This window comes from Apteryx mantelli, chromosome 1, assembly GCF_036417845.1.
Source record: "Apteryx mantelli isolate bAptMan1 chromosome 1, bAptMan1.hap1, whole genome shotgun sequence".
NCBI lineage: Eukaryota > Metazoa > Chordata > Aves > Apterygiformes > Apterygidae > Apteryx > Apteryx mantelli.
Genome location: NC_089978.1, coordinates 93,837,808 through 93,864,512, shown reverse-complemented (window position 1 = coordinate 93,864,512; position 26,705 = coordinate 93,837,808). Strand labels below are relative to the sequence as shown.

General features: G+C 35.4%; 1 protein-coding gene across 1 annotated transcript in view; it reads left to right on the top strand.

Annotated features, from left to right (window-relative positions):
* Positions 1-26,705, top strand: part of DMD (dystrophin) — a 1,189,181-nt gene that overhangs the window by 307,592 nt on the left and 854,884 nt on the right. Inside the window, exons 8-9 of the mRNA XM_067297573.1 lie at positions 1,281-1,462; positions 2,481-2,603. Coding sequence (XP_067153674.1) covers positions 1,281-1,462; positions 2,481-2,603 — 305 coding nt within the window. The remainder of the gene's footprint in view (positions 1-1,280; positions 1,463-2,480; positions 2,604-26,705) is intronic.

Below are 26,705 nucleotides of genomic sequence, written 5' to 3'. Positions count from 1 at the left end.
GACTTGAGTTGGAAAAGTCACGTATATTCTAAAATGAGCATACTATGACCAGTGAGATAATAAATCTTGAGAAAAGAAAGGGGACATTTTTCTAGCCAATTCTAAGTAGAACTAAATCTTCAGCTCTCTTTTATAATGTATCAAGGAAGTGTAAGGAGATAAATCAGAAAGTCAAACCAAAAATATTGTTAGGGCATGTCGGGCCAGGTGCCTTTTCATGATCTCCAAATTTATGTGGAGATTTTAGCATATGGTGTCTACCCTTACGTATTCTGCATTCCAGGAAGAGAGAATGAGATGCCACCTTGTAGCATTATTTAGTCTGCCAGAATATATGGATTGCAGTTCTTCTGTTCTGAGATATTTTCTAGGCTAGTAAAAACTCACAGCTCTTGGGTTTCTGCCAGCACTTACGTTTAAACACTTATGGGATTAATGATAAATTTCTTATACAACAGTCTCTTTACATCTTGATTCACTCAACTGACTGAGGTAAATTTTAATGCCAAGTAACAAAGGAACTACTTGAAAGAACTGCCAAATAACTTACATTTTTACAAATTGTTATTGACTTGAAATGTTAAGTCAGATCAACCATTTTTCCTGCTGGTATATCACAGCTATGTGCAAAACTTGAAATCTTTGTGTTCTTGCAAAGGTACTTGTACTTACTGCTAATGTCCAAGTAGAGCACTTAATGGGTATTTTTTTCAACAGAGTTGTTCTATCGTCATGAAGTTTAGACTATATAGAGTATAAGAGATATGCAGCTATGTCAGAGGTTGGCTTTTATAGACAACTTGTATGAACCTATTCACTAGATAAACCTGTGAAGCTTTTTTTCCCTGTATCATTGTCAAGTCCAGTGATTAAATGATATTAAGAGGACATGTAAGATACAACTTTGTGAATAAGATTGTCCTTATTTTTAAACTGCAGCATTTGTATAATGCAAGAAGGTATAGCTTTTCCTATTTCTAGACCTGCCTAATGAGGGTCATGCTTTCAAATTGCATGGTGTCTGCATTTCCAGTAGAGAAGAAATATAGAAGGGAAGTTCATGTTGAATGAGAAAACAATTACCTTTTTAAACTTTAGTTCTTTCTCATTGGTATGCAAATTTGGAACTGATTATAAAACTCTAATTAGTCTCTAGAGAACTAACATGGACAATAGATTGCTCATTAGTCTATCAACTCTCCATGAACTTGATTGGTTATCTTCTCATGCACACTGTCTGATATGGAAATTGAAATGATATATGTTAATCTGCCTTCCAGACGTTGCAACTGTCTGTCCAGACAAGAAGTCCATCTTAATGTACGTGACTTCCCTCTTCCAAGTTCTGCCCCAGCAAGTCACCATGGAAGCCATCAGGGAGGTGGAAACATTGCCACGACACTCAAGGGTCACTAGAGAAGAGCACATACAAGTACATCATCAACAGCATTTTTTGCAAGAAGTGAGTTGTTTCACTTATGCACTTTCATGTTGCTGCTCTAAAGTGGTTATTTTCCTTAGCTGCTCTAAAAGTGTGGTGTTAGATGGGCAAAAAATCCACAGGCATAGTTTTAACCATGGTGAAGAGACTTGGTCAGGTGTACTTGTCTGCATGAACTGTATCTGTGTACTGCTTTTCGTGTTGCACTGGGTGTTTTAAAAGTAACTGTTTAGCAAATATGGGCTAACTTCTCATCTATTGCACTGGATCTTTTGATTGTGGAAGTATACACAAAAAAGAACACAAAAATTGGGAGGTTTTCGATTTAAACAAAGACATGTAGAAATTTCTTGCCTTTTCTTTACAAGATAGCTGTTGCCATTTCTGCATATTCACTGTATGTTTTTATTTTTTGATTATAGTATTTTATGTACAATGGCATTTTAAGATCATCCATTTTTAGCTCACAACTGGCCTCTCAGAAAGCTCTTTTGTAATCCCGGGCATTTAATTATGTTTGCTTTATCAGTTATGCTTTTGACTCAACCATCGGCCAGTTTCTGCTTAAGTGTTTCGTGGATTTTAGGCCTAGTGTACTTGTTCTCAGTTTAATCTGTATCTTGCTTTTGGGAAGCTCAGCCTCTTTTTACAGTACTGAGCAGATGAATGTTGCCTTTGATTATTTAGGACTCACTACAAGATTACTTGTTTTTCAGCCTTTGCTGGTAAATTATAAAGAGCCTTCCCTTTGTATTCATATTCTGCTGGGATTGAATCCTGACAGTTTGTGGCTTTCGTAAGGATGGGATGTCAAATTAAATGAAAGCTTTCCCTGATACTCGCCCAGTTTTGACTGCTGCATACCAACCCTGTCCTTGAAAAATACAGTTGCTGACGTGCTTTTCCCCTTCCTCTTTTCCCCTTCCTCTTTTCCCCTTCCCCTTTTCCTTTTTCCTTTCCCTATCAATGTTTTACTTCTATAATCCATGTTTCTACCCTAAAATGCCTGTTCTTTCGACCTCTAATTTCTTCTCCATAGATCACGGTCGGTGTACCCCAGGGCCCTTCATCTTCTCCTAAACCTCGTTTCAAAAGTTACGCATATACACAAGCTGTGTATGTTACATCCCCTGACCAAAAAAGGAGGCAGGTTGCTCCACAGGTCTGTCAAGATTGCCATTTGTTTCGAAAATTTTTCTTTTAAGCTTGTGCTTGGAATGAAAGTGTATGTGTATTTTGCTTATACCTGACCTTGATGATTTACTTTTTCTGGCTTTTTTAGCACCTATCAAATGGTTTCTTTTTGCTGTGTATTTCTGCATGGCTGTCAAACAGGCTTTATGCTGATTGTTAGTGGACAAAATTCAAACACTGATGCTGTGTTAGAATTATAAACGGCTTCCTTTTTTAGTCGTTTTTGAAAATAAAAGAGTATTAAAAGATTATTAAAAGACAAACCAAACATAAGCTGTATTTGGCAACTTTCATCTATGCTTTGTTATTAGAAAAACAAGCACCACTGGTTTTCTCTTGCTTCTCCCCACCCCCATATCTGCTAAAGGAAACAGTGAATGATGATATTTTTCAGATCACTGTAGTCTGAGAAAGAAGAAAAAGGAACATTAAATGTAATATTCTTTATATGACCTAGAGTATTAGATGATAACAGCTGGTCATTTTATCACAAATGGTGCCATGCCAACATTCACTGTAGGGTTTTGTGGTTTTTTTAAAGACTTTAAATAACCACTGTTTAATAAAAATTGTTTTAAGCAGTTCTCATAACGAGCATTTTGGTAGTCAGATTTTTATAACTTTTGACAAGTGTGAGAGCCAAAGGTCATATTGTATAATGTGGCATACTTTCATTATTTTTTGAAAAGGACATCTACATTTATTGGCACTACAGTATGAGTTCTCTTGTGGGGACTTGATTTTGTCTAACCTCTAAAAATATATTTCCAATTTACACTTCTAATTCAACACTGTGTTTCTGAATCTACTCTTCAAATGACAGGTATTTTACTGAATAGTGACTTCCTTTAAATACTCCAGGAAAGAAATCCTTTGCACATCTGCGTGAGCCCCGCTGCGTTATACTAACATCAAGTGTGTTGTGGTGATGATTAATGCAGCTTTTGAACAAGGTGTTTAAAACTGGTATAATTAATTTCTTCTACTTAAATATTAAACTGATAGTTCATAAGAATAGAAACTCATGATTTGGGTTTGTTTTTTGAGCTACTTTTATTGTAATTTTTATTTTTTGTTAACATCCCCACTATCAGACATAGCTTATGAGCTGATATAATTAAAGCCTATTCTACACAAAATAGTTATTAAAAGGTAGTAAGAAAATGTCTTTTTATTTTTAATTTCTCACCTTGTCTTCTAGTTTCCAGACCTGAATTTGGAAGCTGTGTCTATAATTTCTGTTACAATAAGCCAATTTGGCAGAATCTAAAGATCTAAGTGGAACTGGGTCCTATTGTGCTAGTCACAACAGACATTACCAAATGAAAACCATTCTCTTAAAAATCCTGAGTGAAAAACACCAGACACAGAATCCTTATAATTAAGATAAACTTGAATTGCAGGGTTGTGCCAATTCAATACCTGCAATTCTTAATCTGTGGTAATGATTTTTTTGCTTCTGGCCTTGTATTTCTTGAAGAACAACAGTCATCTAAGTATTAAAACAAATTTATAATCCTAGTAAAATAGTCATTTGTTGATAATTTTTGCTTTAGACATTCAAAGCTGATATTCCTTAATACTCCCATCTATTTTAACCAAATCAAATGCTCTCTCCCTAATGTTAAACAATAAATACTTTTCCTTTTGAATTCTCAATAGCCTTCCAATTTTCCTCCAGGTATTTTGTGATTTTTGAATACCGTTGTTGAAATTGCAACTACTTCAATGATTTTCAGTAAAATCTGCTTCTACAGGGGACATTGTATTAGACAAATCAAGGCTAAGCCAATGTTGCTTTCTCAGATTTTGTGAAGTTTAGGAAGCTGTTTCTTACTTCCATCTAGTTATCCAAGGAAAAATTCAGTAGATTTACTTTGCTGTGATCTGCCAGTTTCAAAGGTTATCTTAGATACTATCATTGAGGGGCAAGGTTTTTGCTTTCCAAGTATGTTGTTTTTCTGTGTAAATGTATGAGTCATTTATTCTTTTCAGATCTCTACAAACTTTCATCTTACAGGACTTGCACATTCTTTCACCAACTTCTCTCTAGAAGTTGTAGCTGCTAACATTTATCTTAAATGTCATTCTCTTTAATTGGGTGATGTCTTTGAAGTTCTGTATTGGGAAGAATGGTCCAATAGGTTTTGTAATCCAAGCATAAGCCACTGGAAATAAGAACAAAAGTAAATGAAATATGAACTCTTTCCAAAGATTTTGTAATATTATCCTGTAAATTTTACCATATATGCCATATATTTACTGCATGTGTCAATTGTCAGAAATTGTAAAAATGAAAGGAACTATGCTGCTAAAGCTCTGTATTGGCAAGAAGGAATAACATTTCTCTAAAGCTCACTGTTTCTTCGGTATAAAGTAGAATCAACATTAGGATGTAGAAAACTTGGCAATGTAACTAGAGTACACCTTCATTGTCTCTGCTCCATAAGAGCAACCTTAATGGAGAAGCATAAGGTGCTGGGGAAAAAGAAGTGTAAAAAACACTTTCTATTCTCCCTCCACCCCCTGAAATCCAAAACCTTCTGGACCACAGTCATGGTAGGATATTGTACCCCTGTGGGTTTCACACTTCTGTTCATTAACATTTGTAACTCAGTAACAAGCAAGCATTCTTTGGACAAAGTTCCTGTTCCTCATTTGTAATTGCAAATACCAGCATCCAGGCTCTGATACCAGTCATCACCTCTGGAGTATTGGATTTTTCTTTCTGAAATCTTAAAGCCCATTTCTTTAGCTGGGTACCTGTCTTCTCAAGACTTCCTATTACCCCATCATCTTTCAAACTCTTTTCCCTTCTACCCTCCACCTCATCTCTTCTTCTCTGTCACATTTCACTTCACTTTCCCCATCCCTCACGTTTTTCACACTTTCTAATACCTAAAGACAACTGCGCAGTTGTCTTTAAATCTGTACTTCCTTTCTGAATTCTTTTTCGTCATCTAGAAATATACTTGTAAGGCCAACAATTTTAATTGCACGGTCTTGGCTGGACAAGTCTTGCTTTCCTTAACTGTGACACATCTCAGATTCAAAGCACCAATGCACTCAGTGCTGTCTTGTTCTTCAATCTGTTCTTGACCACATCCAGTTGAAAAAGTCGAGCCTTTTAAAATGCTGTTACTAACGTGAATAGTAGTTCTTCTGCTAAAGCCAAGGAAAAAAGTTTCCCTCCCCTAACTTGCTTACTTAGAAAGTGTTTATACCCTTGTGCAGATCTTAGGATAGGAATCCACTATCAACTTCTCAAATCTACATCCTTGAATCTCCTGTATTAGGATTAAGAAAGGCTCAAGAGAAAGTATTTATGTTGTCAAGTTTCAGATGGCAGTTACCTCTCAGCAATTACAGAAAGCTTGTCTGCTGAGCTTTGCAGCTCTGTATTTTCTGTCTTGAATTCAGACTCATTAATGAGACAATCTATCTAGCTTCACTTAGAAAAAGGGATCCTCAATTTCCTGAGATACTTCAAAATTCCCTTTTAAAATTACTCTCCAGCTTGTTTTAAATTTATGAAAGCCTGTTCATTTTTGTTACATCACTTCATCTCATTGAAACCTGACCGTGAATGATAGTTTCTTTTTTTTTCCAAAAATGTTTTCTGTCCCTGTCCCTCCCTCTTCCTCTCCCTCACCCTTCTAAAATCCATAGGATGTAAAGGATGCTTTCTTGGGTAGGCTAAAATACAAAGAAATGTCTGATTTGGTACAACACTAAAGTTCTTAGAAAAGGTGAGTCTGGCTGCCTTAAAGTATCTATTATGCAAAATCCAGAGCATTACATTTTTGATATCTTTGCAGATTTTTGTTCTTGCTACACAAGTTACTTTTTCTTCATTCTACACTGTTATATGAAAATACAGTATTTGAAATATGAAATACAGTATTTGGATGCCAGGAGTAGTTTTAGCACTAACACTGACAAGCTTCAGAAGACTTGAATTAAAAGAATTTGGGATGACTAATTTAGCAGTAGTAGCCTATGGGGACAGTATTCCCTGGCATTAATGACTTGATTGGGGACTTAAGGACTGGAAGCTTCACCTCAGGCCTTCACCTAGCCAGTCATTATTTCCTGGGAAATTCCTAACCCTGCAGTCATTATTGCTGTTTTACAGAAGTATTACAACATAATTTTTCCTCATGTTCTCTGTTTCGTGGTATGGATTGTGCTCGGTGATAGTATTGGACTTTTCACATGAGTTCACGAGTGCAGTAATTAACCTGAAAGGCCACTAGAAATTCATTCTAAACCTTAGCTGAATTTACTCACAGCGCACAGTTCTTCTGGTGACCTTGGCCTTAAGATTTCTGGTGTTCTGGGCCCTTGTTTACCACCCTGTTGGCCTTCTGCCAGGAAGTTAACTTCTTCAAAAGTGCTGTGAGACATCTCTTCTGGGACCCTTCAGCATTCATCTAGGCAACAGGCTTTAGCATCACAGTATTACAGTATTGCTCTCCTTTGAACTAAAACAAAGCTTTCTTTTACTTAGAGGCTGGATAAAAGAAGCAGTGGTTCCTGATAGCAACTCGAGTTATATTAGAAGAAAAGCATGTCCTCCAGGTTCTCAGCACAACATTTATTCATCCTGCTTTTTCTCCCCCATCGCTTTCAGCTGCTCATCCACTTTTTGCTGCTGTCAACTCCTGGATTGATAAACATTCTTCATCTCTTTATTGATCGTGTTTATGGGATGAGTCCTCATTAGCTCAAAGCTATCTCTCTCTTTACAAAGATAGTAAAGATGAAGATGTTTTCTATCAGCATAATGTGGACACAGCAATTGGAACTCTCTTGCTAATACTGCTAATACTTTGCCATTTAGTGCTGGAATAGAAAGTTCAGTCTTCATCTGGGAAGGGAATCGGTTATTTACATACTTAACTAAATTCCAATTAACCCCAATTGTGACTATTGAAATAGCAATAAAATGGGCTGATACTAAGTACTAAGTGTGAACTTTGAAAAAAAGGGGGTTATGAGCAACAATAATAAGATACTGAATACAAGCTTTTAAGAAGCTTTTTGCTAGCTAAATATTGCTAAAGAATAAGGCATTCATCCTTCAAAGGAGAATAAATATTCATAGGGATTTTTTAAGGAGATCTCCTGAATGCAATGTTTTCAAGGAACAGTTTGCAAAATGGTAAAGCAAACAGTTTCAAGCGTATTTGTCTTCTATCTTTTCAATAACAGTCTAGCAAATTGACAGCTTCTACAGGACTCCAGGCCTAAAAGGGTGTCAGTATGACACTTTGGTTTCATGTCACTGCTTCATTTATAGACTTCAGCAGCAATTCCAACTAATTTTTGTGACTTCTTTGGTTTGAGTATTGTAGACTCTTTTCAAGTATTTTTGCTGTAGAAAAATGTTAGGATACCATCCTGGGTGGGACAGAGTAAACAATAATCCATACTGGATCTGGCTATGGGGGGTTACTGAAGAACCAGTGAGATGGGAGCCTTTACCCTACAGGATTATCTCCCTTGCCCACTTGCTCCAACATCGCCGCGCTCACAAGGTCTTGACTTCCCTCCCAGCAGGGAGGTCGCTGCTGGTCCGAGAGGGTTGGCCCAAAATAAGTTTGTAAATACAGAAGTTTATAAATAAAGAAGTTTTCCCAATCCAAACAGTCAATGTGCAGCAGCACAGTGAGTGATCAGCCTCCTGGTGAGCGCTTCTGTCTCATGGCTCTGCATTAATGGGAGGATTCAGGATGTGCCACTCTTGTTTAGTCTAGGTGTTACCAAAATTTGCAACCAGTCCCTACTGGTTGCAGCTACCAATAGCCAGCTTCGGCTTGAGAGTTCAAAAATTCAGTTTCAGACATTCTCCCCTCCCCCTCCAGTTATCTGCTGCCTGTTAGCGCTCACAATTTAAGCTATTTTATCACCTCCAACCAGTACAGCTGCTTCTCTGGAGTCTGGCATATAGAGTAACTGCTTACCAACTTCTCCATTTCCTTAAAACTTTCCCTGAGTTAACTGGCCTTAAAAATCATATACAAGTTTTGTTTTGTTTTGTTTTGCTTTTTGCAAGAGTTTTTAAAATAAGATTTCTTTCTTAAAATAGTAATAAAGCTTTTTTAAAGCTAAGAACACTAGAAATGGACTGTGGTACATCTCGTGAATTATTAGACTGTGTCATACTGACTCATAAAACAGAATAATATGTTATTCAGAAAGCAGAAAATGTTGTAGATAAAATATAACTTTCTCTCTTGTATATTCAGATTTAATCTAATAAAGAAAATACCACTTTAGTTTACCTACAGATGGTTATGTGTGTTAAAGAACAAAAAAATTTTGAATTACTTTAACACTTTATTTCATACTGTTAGAAAAATGGAAAAGATATATAGGTCATTCCCTGATTATCTTATCAGTAAAATATTTCTGTGCAGAGAACTGTACGTACTTTCAACAGTATACTTTGTCCTTGATTTTTTTTTCTTGTAGGTGATTAAGTTTAGATGCTTTTAACTAGCTTCAGTGTTATTTTAACTTTCATCTGTTTTGAAAAGTATACTTACAAAGAGATTCTTAATTTCAAAGCTGAACTATGATAGAAGAACTGCTCGTGGTTCTTTTTTTAAAGAAAAATGTTTGCATGATGAAGGTTCTAATCTTTTGTGAAAATCTTGGCCTGTCGTAAAATTAGAGACTTCATGACTGTGAGCCTTCACTTCTAAAAATGGAAATTTTCACAGAAAGAGTTTTACCATCTTAGGCATTTTGCCTCTCTTGTTTTGAGAAGAAACCCATTTTCTATGGGGTTTGAAATAGTTTATATTTTAAGGCATACAGTAATATTAAAAAGATCACATAACATTAAAAAGCATCTACTTAAGCTATTTTTATGCCACTGAGTATCTTGAATGTAGGGTTATTGATACTGTGTGTGTGTGTGTGTGTGTGTCTGTGTGTCTGTGTGTCTGTGTGTGTGATATGCCAAAAACTAATGCAGCTACATCAGATGAGGACAAATATGCTGATTTACTGTAAATATTTGATTTTTTTCATATTCAAAATGTCCCGTTAGCAAGTCAACTAATAGATGTGAATCCTCTTCCTCGCCATTAGAGTTTATGCAGTAGTGCAGAACTGTTTATATCAGCAGTGGATTTGATGCAAGTAAAGGGCTAGCTGAAACACAGAAGAATATACTAATGAAAATCCTTACTGCTAGGTCTACAAGTGTTCATTTTCTCCTGATAATCTGAGGTTGAAATTGAAGGAACTTGAGGACTGGTATGATTCCAGATGTCATCATGCATCCCTATTTCAAACCCTTAAAGCTCTTTCCCTTTATGGAAATATGAAAAGAGAATTTATTCTGAGACTGAGAAAGCAAGGAATTGACTGTTTATATACTGTCTTGGGCATTCATGTAATTCAAGTATAGCTGTTGTGTGGTTCTCTAGCTCTTGCAAGGTAGGAGACTCAAGGCAGTGCCTAAATCAAGGCATTTTCCATCTGCCCATGAACCGTAATCGTAATTTTTTTTTTTTTTCATTACAAAATGTCACAGGAGCTTTTGTATGGACTAAGATGCAAGATGTCTGTTCATTGCCTGATTCTGGCTTCTGGACAATGTAATTTCCAAATTTTAGACTGTGATTTTGAAAGATGTATTGAGTAAGGCTCTGTATCTAGAAGTAGTGAACTTACCTGAGTATTCACCTTTATTACTTCATCTGAATTAAAACATAGGTTCCCACTCTGCAGTCCTTTATTATGCCTAGTTAAACATTTGAAATGCAGAAATGTGAAGACAGAACCTCATATCTCTTGGAAAACCTCTGTAATCAACAGGAGAGTTTAGCATGCAGAAGACATTTTAAATATTTTTCTAGAGATAAAAAACACCATTCTAAACAGTTTCTCATCTGATTAATATTAAATTAGAACTAGTCTCTGTGTATTAGGTGAGCTTCTCAATGGTACCATAAAACTTTGGTTCATAATTTCAGGTATCTGTATTTTGCTGTCAAAAATTAGTTTGGTAATAGTTTTTCGTACTGATTAATTTATCTAGATTTAACAGTAATAAAATAAAAAAGATGGCAAAGATGAGACTGTCTACTCAGATGTTAGTCTAATCACATTTTTGTGCCTCCAAACGAGGATTATTAATCAAACAAAATGAAAGAACAAAGAAATACTCCAATGCTGATGTGCTGATGGCAGCAGCATGTTTTGTACACGTGCTCGGGAATAGCAGGGCAAGTTTGCTCCAGTGCTGCTGTTTTCTGAGTGTCTCAGCTGTGCCTCATTACCCAAAGGATGTTTCCTTGACCCCAGTAGTTCCATCTGAGATGATTTATGTTCAAATGTTATTACTTTTAGAGAGTTACTTGAAGTGTGGGCTATGCATATACAAATGTCATCAGAAGAGTAAGGATTGCATTTTCTAGGTAGAACTGCTTTTACTAAGTGTTAGTTGCATTACTTACATATAGTATAACTAAACTTTCTGTTCTGTATAGTATCATTTTACGTTTAATTTTATATGTCAATGGGTGAGAAGGGGTGAGGGGAGTGGGAGTGATATTTTTTTTTCCCCCTGTATTTATATCAGTAGCATTACAGCTGTATGTTTTGAGAGTCTGTAGGAGAAGGTGTGGCTTGTTTGTTAGCTCACATTTGTAAGTCAGGCAGGTCTGCATGTTTACAAGAAGTAATGACCTTTGAAAAGTTCGGACTACTAATCTCTACTGATCACTGCAGTGCCAGGTTTCTCCCCTCCCGCCCCACTGATACTGATGCGATAGAAATTGCCTGTCGCAATTCTCATGCAGAAGACTCTCCCTCTAAGATTTTGCAAAATACGTTTCATGTTTTTTAGTGTGTATGGACAGACTCCAGATACATGTCAAAGTTAGGTACTCATAGAATATTGATTTCCCATATTCACTACAAACAGGAAAGACATTTGTGTCTGTACGTATAATAGTATTAAGGAATTTTGTTTTGCCTGTTTTGACGCTAAGCAAGTATTGCTAGCAATATTGTTATTGTAGATGTGTCAGTCTGAGATTATCAGTGAGGTAAGGGAAGAAGTGGGAAGAGTTAATATCTTTTAAAAGAACATCTGAATGGGGGGCAGGAGGGAGGGACAATTTTCCGATGTTCCAACCCTTCTTCAGAACTTTCAGTCCCGAAAGCACAATAAAATATAATGGAGACTGGAACTGTAAAATACAAAAATTGTATGGAACACTGTTCTGTTTTGAATTTATCCACGTTCTCTTTGCAGTAAGCATTTGCTTTATTAAGAATTAGATTAGTTCTAGCAAAGAAATACTACAATACAGATATTTAGATGAAGTAAAACATTCTTAAAAATGCGAAAGGAATTCATAGTAGTCTGGAAGTAATGCCATTAGAGTGGAAAGGGAAAGAGAGGCGCGAAGAAGGAATAATTTTAAAGATATTAAAATCCTCCTTTTTGAAACCTGGACTGTAGTGGCAGATGAAAATACAGCACCTAGTTATGCACAAATAGATAGGTACATGACATATGAACTGGTAAAGTGAAACATGTAGATGGTTCAGAGCACTTATAAAAGGTAGGATTGGAAAATAATTAGTTTAAACATTGGAAAAGTGTATCATATGTAGTACATTTCTTTTTAGGACAGAAGTTATTTATTATTAGTTCTGCTGGAGTAATTTCTAGCAACAGCAGATGTTATGACTTCTAATTTTGTGTGCTTTACGACTTCTTTTTTTGTGGACTTTCATTATTGGTTTCCAGCTTTAAGGACTAGCTTTTCAGAGAATGGTACTTTCCACTTTCAGAAGAGCAGATGTCTTGAAGAATTTGGTTAGAAATCTGTTTCTCAGCTTGTTTAATAGTAGTTTAAATTAACTGTCAATGACATAATGAGACATCTAATTTAAGAAAACCAAAATACTTTTTTTAAAGGGTGGAAGATGGAATTTTGCTTCTGGTGTTAAAAAATGAATGTTATTAATAGAAAAAAAAACAGTACTTTCTATAGAATGACTGCAAAGTATTTTGCAAGTCACTGGGAAAATATAATAAAATGCAATATGTTTACCTTCTAAGCATGAATAAACTAGAGAATAAGAATATGAGAATATAAAATAAAGTCATGTTTTACCTGTCATTGTTCAAGAGAATGTTTTAACTTAAAAGCACAGCTCCCATTAATGTAAATGGAATTGACATGCGTGTTTAGATGAAGTTGAAACCAAAAACGTATAGGCAAGTGATACATGGTGTGCAAATTTCTTGTTTGGTATTTTATGTAGGCAGACTTCCAGTCTTATATTTTTCTACTTTCCATATTTCTACTATGCTCTTTCACGTTTGTTTCTCTTCTTGGCACTTAGCATCAGAGCCAATGTAAGAAAGTATGCTGCTTTACCAAAGTTTCATGAACCATTTTCATCTTCATTTAAACAAAATGATAATTTACTTCCATACTGTTGGTCCAATAGATTATGTGTGTCATTTTCTAATTGAATGGCAGTTTCCTACATATTGTGATGGTATTTCTTCAGTCTAGAAGAATATAAATTAGATTTTCCTCCTGATCTCTTTGAGAGAAAGTCTTCTACTCTTTCTGTTGCTTTGAAATATTTTTCTTGTACTCTGTTCAGTGGAGAACACCTCTCAATTTTGATTTTATCTTTTTTGCAGAAATAAAGCCAATCTAATACTGATTTGTCTTCAGTTTCTATTCTAATCCTTTGCTTCCAAACTATGAGCAAAGGAATTCCAAAAAATAACTCCATTCTCTCTCAGAAAAAAATCTATACCAGAAAAGGGAGAAGGGGTACACAGAGAGAGCAGAGACAAGAAACTACGAAGATGTTCCTCCTTTAAAAAAAAGCAACCCTTCATGCATACTCTGACTGTGTCAGGGGCATCGCTTTGAGATGGGGGTAGCTTCAGATACAGATCAAAAGCTATCAGTGAGGCAAGGGGGGAAAGAGGTGGAACAAGAAGTTGACCTTCTGTCATGGGATTAACAGCAGAGATAGTATGTTCCTTGTGTGTGCCATACTCTTCTATACAGAGTTTCTGTTGAGATGTTACTCTATTCAGGACAGCCCACTGATTAGAGTTTCATACCCTTAACATTTCATATCCTTAACAAGTGAACTTATTTGCCAAGGTATTATATATCTAGGGAGAGGGTAATAATTTCAGTGGTAATTTAAAGCAGTTAGTTATTCAAGGCTTCTAACATTACTTAAGGAAAAGAGCTTGCATTATTTTCCTTTTTGTATAATAGCATTTCCATACAGAGAGAGAGTGTTGTGTCTCTCTGCATAAAACCTGGCTAATTTAAAACACGTGTTTGTTTGCTTTTCTTTTTTAATCTTCATTATAACTTTTCCCTAGAAATTTCATTTAATAAAGTTAGTGACATTCAGCTAATTTACATTATCTTTTCTTGAGGCCAGAAATGGGCCAAGGCGATAGGACTAGATGGATAGCACATTGTCAAACCCAGACAGGGACTTTCAGCTGCTTTGTGGGATGTCTTTGAGATCTGCAGATCCGAGTTGTTACCTTTCCCTTTGGGTCAGTAGTAAGTGGTCAGCCCACTCCCATAGCAATGACAGTTATCATTTGGTGGCCATCTAGTAGTCATTAGTTAATCAGATGATGATTTTAGCTTTTATCTAGAGAAAAGCCACATGTATCATACATACATAAACTTTCTGCTTGCCTCTTGAACAGTTTCTTTAAGTTTTCATTACTGCTGTTTTCATTCTGCACTTGTTCTGTTGGTAAATGAAGACTTATCCTGAGAAGTCTGTCAATGCATAGCTTATCTTGACACCTAAATATGGATTCTTTGCTATTCCAGGTACACACAATCCCTGGTTATTCACTTACTTTAAAAATACGCTCAAGTATTTAAAGTGTAATAGTGTTGACATCTCAAATAGTCTCAGGGAATTGAATGTCCAACTATTTGTTTGTGCTTTCTGAGCAGAAATACACTAGAGTCAAAGAGACGATTATATAAAGGCTGCACTTTGAAGTGTTTGCAGGCTTTGCATTTTTGTTACATTTAATTTATTCTTGCCATTTCTGTGTTTTGAATCCAATGGTACAGTATTGCTAACCTAATTCAAATAACTTTTAAGAGTGAACTAAAATAATGTATGAGCTTCAGGCTCTTTCATATTCGAGTAAGGGATTAGCCTGACAGATCAGTGCTGCTGACTGAATTATTAGAAGATTTTTTTATATAATGTTACTGTATGCAATTCAGGATGAAAAAGTTTCCTGGGAAATTGTACAAAGAAAATTTGGTAAGAATGCATCACATCAACAGAAATGATTTAGTAGCTATTACCTGAAGTAAAAGAGACAAGTATTTTAAAATAATTTCTCATTTCACTGTCATAAAAGTCTGGATGCTGAAGTAAAACACTATTTCTAATAGACAAGAACCTTGTATCTTAAAGCAAAAGTGATTAAGAATGCAAGACTACATATTGATGGGCATAAGTGTATATGATACTTTCAGAAACCCAGCAATTTGCTATTGATACTGCAGTTAGCAAACTTTGAGATATTTGTCTCAGTTTTAGGGTGAAGGCTTTAATCTAAGATTATGAAGGCATATAAAACCTTAATTATACATAGTTTGTATTATTATTTTTAACTGAAAAAAAGAATTCTTCAGTTTTATATATTTTTCACTGCAAGCATTTCATCAAGAAGAGATAGGTATTAATCTTATGTGCAGAAAAATACAGTAGCAGAAATGCACAACTAAATGGAAGTTGATGTGCTATTTGTTGAAACCATTAGGGGAAGTACAATGTTCTAGTACTCAGTATTAATTTACTGGGAGTTCAGTGATTGAATTGTTGCCAAATTTGACAGTGCAATCAAGGAATAGAGATTCTACAACATTGTGTCCATTTTAAAGGATATTTTTAGTGTGATGATGAATTAATGACCACATGTTGTATACTGGGTGGAAATACAGTGGGGTTTTCCCACATCATTACTTTTGCAGATATTATGAGGAATAAGAATTGAATTCCTCTGCACAATCTATACTTTGTTTTGACAGGCTTATTTGCCTTTCTTAATAAATATATCTTTTCTTGACCTAGTTTTGGGGTATGTTATTGCAGCTCATTTATGTCATTATGCAATTTTCAGTATGATTACCTTTTTAGAAACATTCTCTAGTTTACCTATAATTATCCATTCCTTTTCAGAATATATTCAATTTCCTTCCTAATTTTTGTGATCTTAAAAATTAGCTTCATTATTTCTCTGATTTCATTATTCCTACTCACATCTGTTCTTAATCACATTGCTTTTGTATCTTCTCTGCGGTATCAAGTAAATACTCAATCTGTTATGCCATACCATGTTTTGCTATTTCTTCTTACTCCTTTTAAACTCAGTTCCAAATTCATTCTCTGCTATATTTATGGCCTTTATATTAATGTTTAACAGCTCATTTATGTTTGGCCTCCTAATTTTCCCAATTTTAACTCCTCTTTTCTTTGTTCAGCCTTGTTTCTGGCTTCGTTAGTGTCCTATGAACATATACAAGGGCTGCTGTAATGGTTATGTGATTTAATACATATAAACTGATGTGTTATGACATTTTGTTAAAAATGAGTACATTTTATATGATAAAGGGAAATATAACATTGCTTGGCAAAATCTCGTCTGTAAAACATTTATAATTCTTTTCTCTCACATGAGGGATATCAGGCAAAAGTGTCTGATAAAATATTTATGCATTCTGTTTCAACATTCTGCTACTCATTTGAAGAAGTAAAATAGTTAATTTAGTCCTAGGAGGTCATAACTGGTGGAGGAAAAAAAAAAAAAAGATTTCCAGCAGGTCTACAATTCTAGCAATTCTAAAATTGCTTTTTACTAGCTCTCAGCTGGAAAGGGGAAAGAGGAAGATAAAAAGGAAGTGTTGAGGAAGAAGGGGAAAATGTAGAGAATATAGCTGAAGACAGTACATTTATACAATTATAATGTATTTTTTAAACTGACAATTTTTGGATTACGAGCATGAAAGTGCATTAAAGAATTTGGCAGCTATGCAAGCTACTTTTCACTGTTGTATATAGTCTCTATTAACAGAATTAGAGCCCTACAATGCCTTGTTGTTCCTGAAGTATGCTTTCATGCCCACCTCATCGGTAATTATATCTGAGGAGTGATTTTAATTAAGTGAATTCCTTCCTAACAGAACCTGAAGCTAAATTCAGGCCACATCACCAAAAATGGCTTCACTGCAGTTACATTTTTTCATAATAAACATGTAATATTCTAGTCAGTTAACTGAGGTATAATTTAATGTGAACTATAAAAATAAATGCATGAGAAAGTAATGGTCTTTAAAGTATTTTTGTATGTAGCTATTTTAGGATAACACTGTTTCATCATCTCATACTAACAATGGGGTATAGTTTGTATTTGCAAGAGAATAAATAATAGGGTTTTGCTAACTCATTGTATCTACTACATGTATATAAAATGGAAACATGTTACCCCTGAAATAGTAATCGTGGGAATGGAATAATGTTTCTCTTTTATGTCAGAAACTATTTTGAATTTTTTGACATGAAAAATGCATGGACAAATATCTCTGACTGCAAAAAATTTGGCCTGCACACCAGAGATTATTACAAGGTTACCTAATGTGAGTCTATTACCCTAAATGTTATTTTTCACATGTGAATTCACAATGCAGCATTTCATTACGCAGTGACTAAGTGAGGTGGCAGTGACAAATTCTTTCAACTATAAAAAGATGCATTTATTTTTGTTGAAGATAAATTCTTTTATTCATTCTTTAATTTCATAGTTGACATTTCCCCTTTTTCTGAGAGGCAAATAAAGGCCAGATGACAATGTAATTGTAAGATGTGGGAGGTAAAAAGAATCAATAATAACTTAAGCACACAATAACTCTTTGTAATCAAGATGTCTTTACTTCTCTTCCCCATATCATGGAATTTTGCAGGATTTCTCAGAAATAGACAAGTTGGTTTTAAGATACAGAGCATAAAAATAGCCTACATTTCTGCTTTTGTACACCAACAGTTAGGTTTAAGAGCCTCTTCAGTAAGTCTGTGCAACATCAGGATAGTTTTAATTAATTAGAACAAAGTTTTTACCAAGTATTGTATACTGTTCCAGTAGTGACCAATAATGGATACACAGGAAAAGAGGTAAGACTGTTTACATATATTGAAGCATCTGCATATTCACACCTATCTGCCAGTGATTTGTGGTTCAGAAATTTCCTGAGCCAGAGATAGTATATTTTTACTTAACAGCTCTTGATGGATTTTTCTCTGATTCTTTCATCTAGATGCTTTTGTGTCTCTGTAAACATTTAGCAAGTATTTAATATAGTTTTCTGTGTGTCTAGAAATATTTCTTGATAATTTCTCTTTTTATTATTTATTGAAAATATGTGTAATAATTTCTATATTATTGCCTGATTTATAAACGCTAGACTATGCTTTCAGAAGGGAAAGAGGTCTCTATTGCGAGATGACTAGTTATCATTTTTTCTCATTTTCAGCCTTTGATTTAATATTCAGAACATGTAGAGCCAGGCAAGGTAATCACACTACAGCATTTGTAAAAAGCATTAAATCACTTAAGCCTCTTTGACAACAGCAAACCTTGTTTGCTTTTAATTTTAGATTGAAAATTTATTCTTTGGGGTGACTTCTGTTGAAAAAAGAGAACCTCTTAAAATTCAACAGAGGCTAAAATGCATATAGGAAAGTTTAAGTTTAATGAGGATAAAGCACATATGAGCCATAGACAAAGTGTTCAGCCTATTCAAGCAAATTTGGCTATAGAACTAAGTTCTCTAAGATTTTACATGGCTTTGAAAAAACACCTTTTTAATAAAGTCTTCCAACTATAATAGCACATAATATTGAGTGCACTGAAATCTTCAGGTCCTCACCCTCAGCTTCACAGGAACTAATTAACATGTTCACTAGTTGGCTCTTGTCCCAAACAAAACCCTTATACCTCAAAAAAGAAGAGTCATTTTGTAGTTGCATCTTTTTGTGGTTAATTGCTCTTATTGGTGATTTTGAAGGTATCTTGATACTGTGGTCATGTATAGTAGTAGACAACCCTAAGAAATTCTGAAGAAGAGTTTCATTTGAAACTGACCACAATTAAACTAATAATCAACAAAATCAATTTGCATTTTTTTTTATTTTGTTGTAACTGAGTCTCTAGGAGCTGACATTAAAATGGTTTAAAACAGCTGGAAAAAATATCGACTGTATAATGTGCTTTAATATATTGACTTATATCAACCCCAGCAACGTTATAATGTTACATTTTAAATGAAATCTCTGCATTGCTTTATTCAACTGCCAAACCTTAAATTTAATATATAAAATGCATTTTAGAGTTAAATAGTTTTATTTGAAAGCAGGATGATTTTTAATGAAGATTGTGAAAAGAGACATCCTGGCTCGGTAACTCAAAATAAGGATCAGTAACTGGCTGTAGTGATTAAATTAAGCTGAAAAATGGTCTTCGGACCTGCCTAATCTTATGTCATCATTTTCATGCAGTAGAAAACAATATAGATTATGGCTATGATATATTTGAGGCTATGGCCTGAATTATATGTAAGAAAATATACTTCTTAATTAGTTGTTTTTGATAGTCAGAAGTCATAGAAAATAAATCTAAATGCAATGCAGATTACAGGACAGATCAGGTAAGATTTATATGCTTGCAGTTTTGCAAAAACAGCATGTTTAAATATCCTGGTTAAAGGTATTTTGTCTTCTGTTCTTTATAATTCAGGATTTTTTGTTCCACTTCTACTACAGCAACTGGTAATTTGGACTTTGAGTTGAGGGAGGAGACCTTTATGGAAAGTAGTACTTTTTCTTTTCTGTAAATTCTTAATTCTGAAAATCCCCAACAGTATAGACAGCAATTAATTCAAATAGAAAATTAAACTTTATGTATGTGTTTCTACCCTTTCCACTACCTTCTTTAAATCTGTCAGTGTCTTGCAACTTTTACTAGATTAACCCTAGCAAAGGTGACTGCAAAACGTCTTTTTCTCTTCTTACATTACTTTAAGCAAACAAGTGTGTAGCCTTATACAAGATGCTTCAGAAAAGCATGTGTTTTAACTTCTTCCTGGGGAAAGGTCTCTGCTGTAGACAGCCTGGGAATGCTGCCAGTTCATGTGTAATTCTTCTGCCCCAAGTTTGTATGGTGTTTATAGTGATACTAAGTATTCATAATGCCAGCAAAATATAGTGGTTTTGAGGAAAACTTATTGATTGGGTGTGTTTGCCTCATATTGAGCTAAAAACTTCAGTCAAAGCAATTTATCTATTACTGAAGATCAGATGAGGGAGCATTGAACTGTTGTGTCTGTATTAAAAAGTGTAATTCTCCGTTTCTTCAAAAGCTCTTGCACCTCTCTGTTCTTCTATGCATTTCAAGTTGGTCAGGGCATAGTTGTTGTTTCAGGAAAGGGTTCAAATTTATCCAAGTTATAAATCTCTGAAGAATTATAAATTTCCCTACTTTCAGGATATGCTTACATTTTAATAGCTGTAACTATGGACATGGAGGCACAATATGAGACCTGAGCGGTAGAATCTGGGCCTAGCTGCTGAGAAAAATGAATCCAAAATGAAGGGTTGGTGACAGTGAATAGATAAAACTGAACACAGACGGTTTCAAGTAGTGGCTCAAAAAGGATGATGCTTATTTTCCTCTCCAGAGTCCATGATGGAGTGCAGAATTTACGCGTCTCACTGTTCTCTGCTATTAGAGTATCCCCCAAACCAGCTTGCGCGTTCCATGTAGCTGCCACTGCCAAGAGATGGAATTCCTCTTTTGGAAATTGGCTTTTTCTTTCTTCTTTTCTTTTCAAATCTCTGGAAATCACACACGCAAAACAGAGGTTTGCCCTCTGTTAAAGGACTGTTATTATGGTCAACAGTCTAGGAGTGGAGAAATGACAGAATTCAGGTTGCCTGAAATATCATAAATTCCATTTCATATGTAGATACATTATGAGAGAGTTTTGAATTACAGAATTGGTATCCTTATATCTTCCAGTGAACAGAAGGAACCTGTTCTAAAATGAGTCTGGGCTGTAGTTTAGTGCTGCTCAGGAATATTCTGTACCTTAACCACACACGCTTCTGTCTGAGCAAAGTAGTCTTTCAGAGATGTTCCTGAGTTTCTGGGTGTGTTATGTGAGATGTTGAGATCTAAACTGATGAAGCATTGAGCAGTTGGGTACAGATGGATTCCCTGGGAAGTACACTTTGAACTAGTAAAATTCTGTGTAGGACCCTGACTAATCAGGCCTTACATATCTTGAATCAGTCACCTTGAACTAATGTATGCTTTGTCCTTCATTCCAATACATCTAAAGTAGAGTGAATATATGGGTGCAGATGAAGTTTTGGGACTACTGGAAAAATGCTCTTAATTACTGAAAAGATCTGTATAAAAAATAAGACTTAAAAAGAGCTCAGTGAGACAAGGATTTAGGTTTACACACTGAACAACTGTAAAATACAATATTAAATAGAACCTTATTGAGTGTATTCTATGCACGGAATGAGGCTCGAGTTTATTTTAAGTACTTTTGTGCCATTAATACTGTTGTATTTGTGCTCCTTCATAGTCTTTCATGTAACTTTTCTTCTCAGTCCCTTCAGAGAAATTGAGTCAAGTGGTTAAGACAATTTCCTAAATGAGCCAATATTCTTTCTGTATTTTCTTACATTTGCTGACAGGTATTCCTTTATTCTCCCAGTTAAGTAAGATCAAAATTATCAACTGGTCTTCAGAACAGTGATATTTATTCTTTCAAATCATGTTTTTTTTTCTGCATTCAGGTTCTGCATATGCAGATGTGGATGGCTGCTGTCCTCTGCATTGTCATTTCATGAACCTTTAATTAAGTCCCTGAATAGGCTAATGTTGACGCTATTGGATTCCATTTATTCAGGGGTCTTGATGAGTAAGAAAAGTTGTGGTAGCTCTAGCAAGTGCAATAGCATGGATCATATTACTTACCTAATTATGCAAAATGTTATGTTGATTTGCTGATGGGTTTGCAGTGGTAATTATTGCAAGACCTCCTATTGAGACTGCTGGGAGGCTGCAGCACTTGACTTTTTTATTCTTTTTTTAATTAAGTTGTAATTCTCTTCTGTTAAATCCTATGTCCATTCTCCTGATGGAAAAATAAGCAAGAATCTAGCCAAGACAGGATTTATAAGTTCAGGTAGCTATTGACTGAATTGCAGGCAGAAAGATGTTAGCATTTTGCAATTGTATATTTTGTAATAAAATTCAAAAATCAGAAGACGGCTTTATCAGATTGCAAGGACAGTATAAAAAAAAGAAAGCAGCAAATATTCTCTTTCACTTTACATGTAGAAATTTTAAGAGATAATGAACTATTTGGAGACTTTCCTCTACCATAATTCAGTAAACATTGCAACAGCTGGTTGATTGCTGTTTGTTCTGTTCTACTCTGCAATAGAAGGTTCTTACTTCTGGCCAAAGATGGTAGAATAGTCTTTATTCCTCCCTTCTTCCTGCGTCTATAAATTATATAGTGGAATTATAGCATGATTATATAACATAATTATGTTGTGGAATTAGGTTTCCAATAATAGAAAACAGAATCTGGTATCAAATCAGCTAGATAACATTCCTTGTTTTATGCTCAACTACTTCATATAACTGGAAGAATATAATGCGTTTTCTTTATATCATGCTGATTGGTTTGGGTTTTCCTTGTTCATTGGCTGAGACAAAGTTTAAAAGGTTAGAATATTTACAGAGGATGCCCAGGTTCTTCCTGCTGGCAGTGTCGAACTGCAGCAGGAGGGGAGATGTGTGTGTGAGGGGAGGCTTCCTGTGGTGCCAGTTGCTGAGAGGGTCAGAGTCTGTTCTTGCAAATCTGTATTTTAAGATAAATATATATAATACAAGCTGTAGAAATGCAGACTGAACAGCTCATTAGTAAGGTTTGTTCTGCAAAATCTTATAGGTGTGACTGTTCTCTAGAGACTGTAGAGTCTCTCATCTGAACCAGCAAGCTTCGTAACAGCTCCTGTAATTTGCCTAGGTGGTGCACCAGAAATTTCTTGGTGGATTTGCTTAGCCCTTTCTTACAGTTTGCTGCTAAAAGAAAATCAAAAGGCTTTTTACCAACCCCACCTCCAGACACACACACACGCACACACTCTTAATGAAACACAAGCATACTTCTTTTGTTAAATAGAGAAAAAGTGGTTACATAACACAAAATAGAAATTCAAAAATTTCTAAACAACTGTTGCTGCTGCCACTGTGTCTATGCAGGCAGGTTCTTGCTTCCACACTTTATTTTGGTCAATGTGGTGGCTTTCTGAGTTTCAGCAAATGCAGCTCTCTTCGCTTATTTTTGGGCGGTTTCTCTTGACTCCGAGGCCAGGCCTGTCTGCTCCTGGCCTCTCTCTCATCAGTCTCTGCGTGTTTGTGCTTAAACAAGAGGCTCCTGGTTCTGGGCCGTTACTCTTGCACATGCCCTACTTAGCTGTGTGGAGAGCTTCCTGTGTGCAAGCAGACTCTGGGGCTGATCGGGCAGAAGTAGCATCCCCTTCATTCGAGGGGGCTCCACGTAATGCAGCCATGCACAAAGCAGCATGACATAATTGTCAGCAAAAAAAGTAGACACCCAACTAATGTCTGTCACACATGGCCCCAAAGCTGCCAGAACAAAGCTGGCTTGCAGTTCACATGTGAGCAGTGCAGATATGTCCTGACTGCAAAGGTGCAATCTTAGAATATAACGTCTTCACATAGCAGGATGCTCTTCCCTACAGTGAGGAGCTGAGTACGCAGAAAGCTTGCAAAATCATCTCCTTTGCACTGTGGAGTGTAAGGATGAGTGTGATCAGCTATTAAACTGGTTTGAGCATTGTGTGGGGTGAGTGGATAAACATTCTTAAAGCAATCATTGAGAATGACTTTTAAAAAGGGTGGTGAAACGGTATGGGAACAAGCCTGAGAAATAATTTTCAGACACAGAAGAAAAGCACATTTCTCTTTGGAAAAGGGGGTGAAAAGGGGTTGCTTTGGCAGATAATAGCCCTCAGGGAAGGTGAAAGTAGGAAAAGGAACACTATGTTGGTAACTTGAGAATTGCAAAACTCTTACAGGGTGAATACAAGGTTTGAATATCGGAAAAACTGAAGAAAATTAGAAGCTAATGAAGGTAATAAGGAAGGAGGGAACAAATGTGTGTGTGTACAACCAAACTGTCAAAGTTACTTTTCTGTTAGGCGCATGTAGGAGAGACATAAAGGTGAGCAAGGAGAGCGAATACGATAGTCAGATGACTGATGTAATAAAGCAAAAAATGCCATGGGACAACACTGATTTTGGTGACAACAAGAGCAGATGAGAGCAAGCAGATAAAACAGAGAAATGGAAGAGGTAGCAACAACTAAATAGGATGGTGAAAAGAGAAGGCTACTTTACCCTCCAGAATGATGGAGCAATAAAATTGGAGATACATTTTCATAGTTGCTTGAACTGTGAAGTTGTAGAATATATAATGAAATACATCTGAAAATGAATAAATGCTTGATTTTCTGTTTAACTTCTTACTCTTGGCGTGCATTTCCATAGTCTTAATTTTGAAATCTGCAAGCTTATTTCAGCAAAACAGCTTTTGATGTCTGTATTTTTCAATTTGTCTGTCATTGGATAGAAAAGGAATAAAGTCAGCATTTTTTCTAGGTTCCCTATATGACATGTTAAAGAAATAATTCAGTACTTTTGTATTTTCTCTAGCTAAGACATAGTTCACCTGTCTCAATCCCGTTCTTCTGTTTATACATTTTAATAGCTTTTCTATTTATGGAGGTTTTTAAAATATATTATTATTATTAACATAGAACATTTAAAAGGTCTCTGACCTGAGGGTAGTCTACTTTAAAGTAGCTGTTACTTAAGTCTTCATTGCATTTAGAAGTTACACTTTTTAAATGATAATAAACCTGATTCTTACATTGTTTTCAATCGTGAATTCTTTCTCATGTGACTACATGAAACTGTGTGCATAATAACTTAAGTTTTAAGGTCGAATGTTTATCATCAATGGATAAAATTATATTTCCACTGTTTTATGGACAAGACTAAAACAATAGATAATTTTCAAGGGAGAGGAATCAGCAGATCTGAAGTTACTCACCTAGTTGTAGCACTACTGGTAGCAGTCTTGAGATTTCTTGAAGTATGATATACTTGCAGGACCCTGTTAGCATTTATCAGTGCTGACAGTGATTACCAGAGAGTTCTGTGAAGATTCATTAGATAATATTGGAAATGTATTGTTAGGATGAAAATTTCCACTTCCTTTATGTGAAGAATATTCTTACTTGTGTGTTATTTAGAGACCAGATGATCTCACAGGCTACTGCACTAAGTGACAGCTCCTGAAAAATAATGTTCATTAGAATGTGTCTTGTTCTGGAATCAGAAAAATGAAGCAATGAAAAATGGTGGGTAGAATAGGCATTTTAACAACAAGAAATCATAATTTACATGCTGAAAATAATGCAGTTCAATCACAACCAGTTGATTTAATGCATCTACATCAAATCATATTACTGTTTGGAGCCATGATTCTTAATTGCTTGAATGGAAAGTGCCTTCTTTAGAGAGGCAAGTACTGTTTGTCTTATCATCAGTAATACTTCAAATAGCAATACGTTTTACAGTCAGCATAAAAAAATGAATAAAATTAAAACACTTAGATAAGCATAGACCAAAAAAAATTTCCTAGAAAGTTAATAAAATGGATATGCTTTGGTAAGCTTGGTGGAAAAAAGGGTCAAGTTGTTACTATCCAAAACCAGCTTTGATATTTATTTCAAGTATAGGTGTACAGGAGAAGACATGCTAAGTAAAAAATCCTGACATATTTTATGAAGCACTATTTGACCATATATATAAAATGATACAGCTTTTAAATTGTTAGAAAATTCTATTATTCGAGGTGCCCAGTTGTTCTGGGTGTCCAGTAGCCTCGGTTCCTATCTCTCAACTCTTAATACTATCATACTTATCCCCAGTTCCCAGTCTTAGTCCATTCCTTAGTCATTTCACCCAATTGCTTCCAAGCTTTTCACTAGCTTTCAGTCAATCTCAGCCAGCCTGCAGATTCTTAGTCACTAGGTGCCCAATTTTCCCTTGCAGCTGTCAGTCTTTGTACCAGCTACACCTAATACAGTGAGCAGAAGAGACTAATTTCCCTCTCTCCTTTCCTGGCAGTAGTTCAAGCATTTTCTTTGCGTCTTTTTGTAAACTACTTTCAGCCACACTGCCTGGCTCTGGATTTTTCCCTCTTGACATGCATGCAGACTCAGCTCAGTTGAGTTGTCATGAGCTAATAGTCTCCTGCATCTCAAAACAGCAGTTGCAAGGTGGAAGCATTGCTAGTGGAAATGGAGTCACTGGGAAAATCAACTGCTAAAATCTAGGCTGTCTCAACTGAGCAAGCAAAACTGCAGTTTTCCAGATTTATGATAAGGCCAAATCAGCAGATTTTCCATATGAATGGCAAAAACCATCTCCCTGACCCAAGACCTTTTCATTCATGAAGGCAGCATCTGAAATCCTTAATAAAATGAAAATGCTAGTCTCATTTAGAACAAAGGAATGGTCAATATTATACTCACAAATGATCTAGACAGCATGTCTTCTTAGTTTTATTCCCAGAAATGCCTGAACCATTCTGACTGAAATTATCTGTTAAAAAATGCACAGTATTAATTCTTGCAGAGAACATTTTAGCCTGTACAGTCATAATTTGGCAATTTTAAAGAGACATAAAATATGATTTTGTAATGAGAGGCTTGGAGCAACTGAAAGGATAGGCAGTGGTATCAATCCCACCTGCTAAGAGATATGATTAGAGATTGATTAATGTGTGTTACTATTTAAGGCTATAATCCTGCAAAAGAAATTTTCAAAATGAGA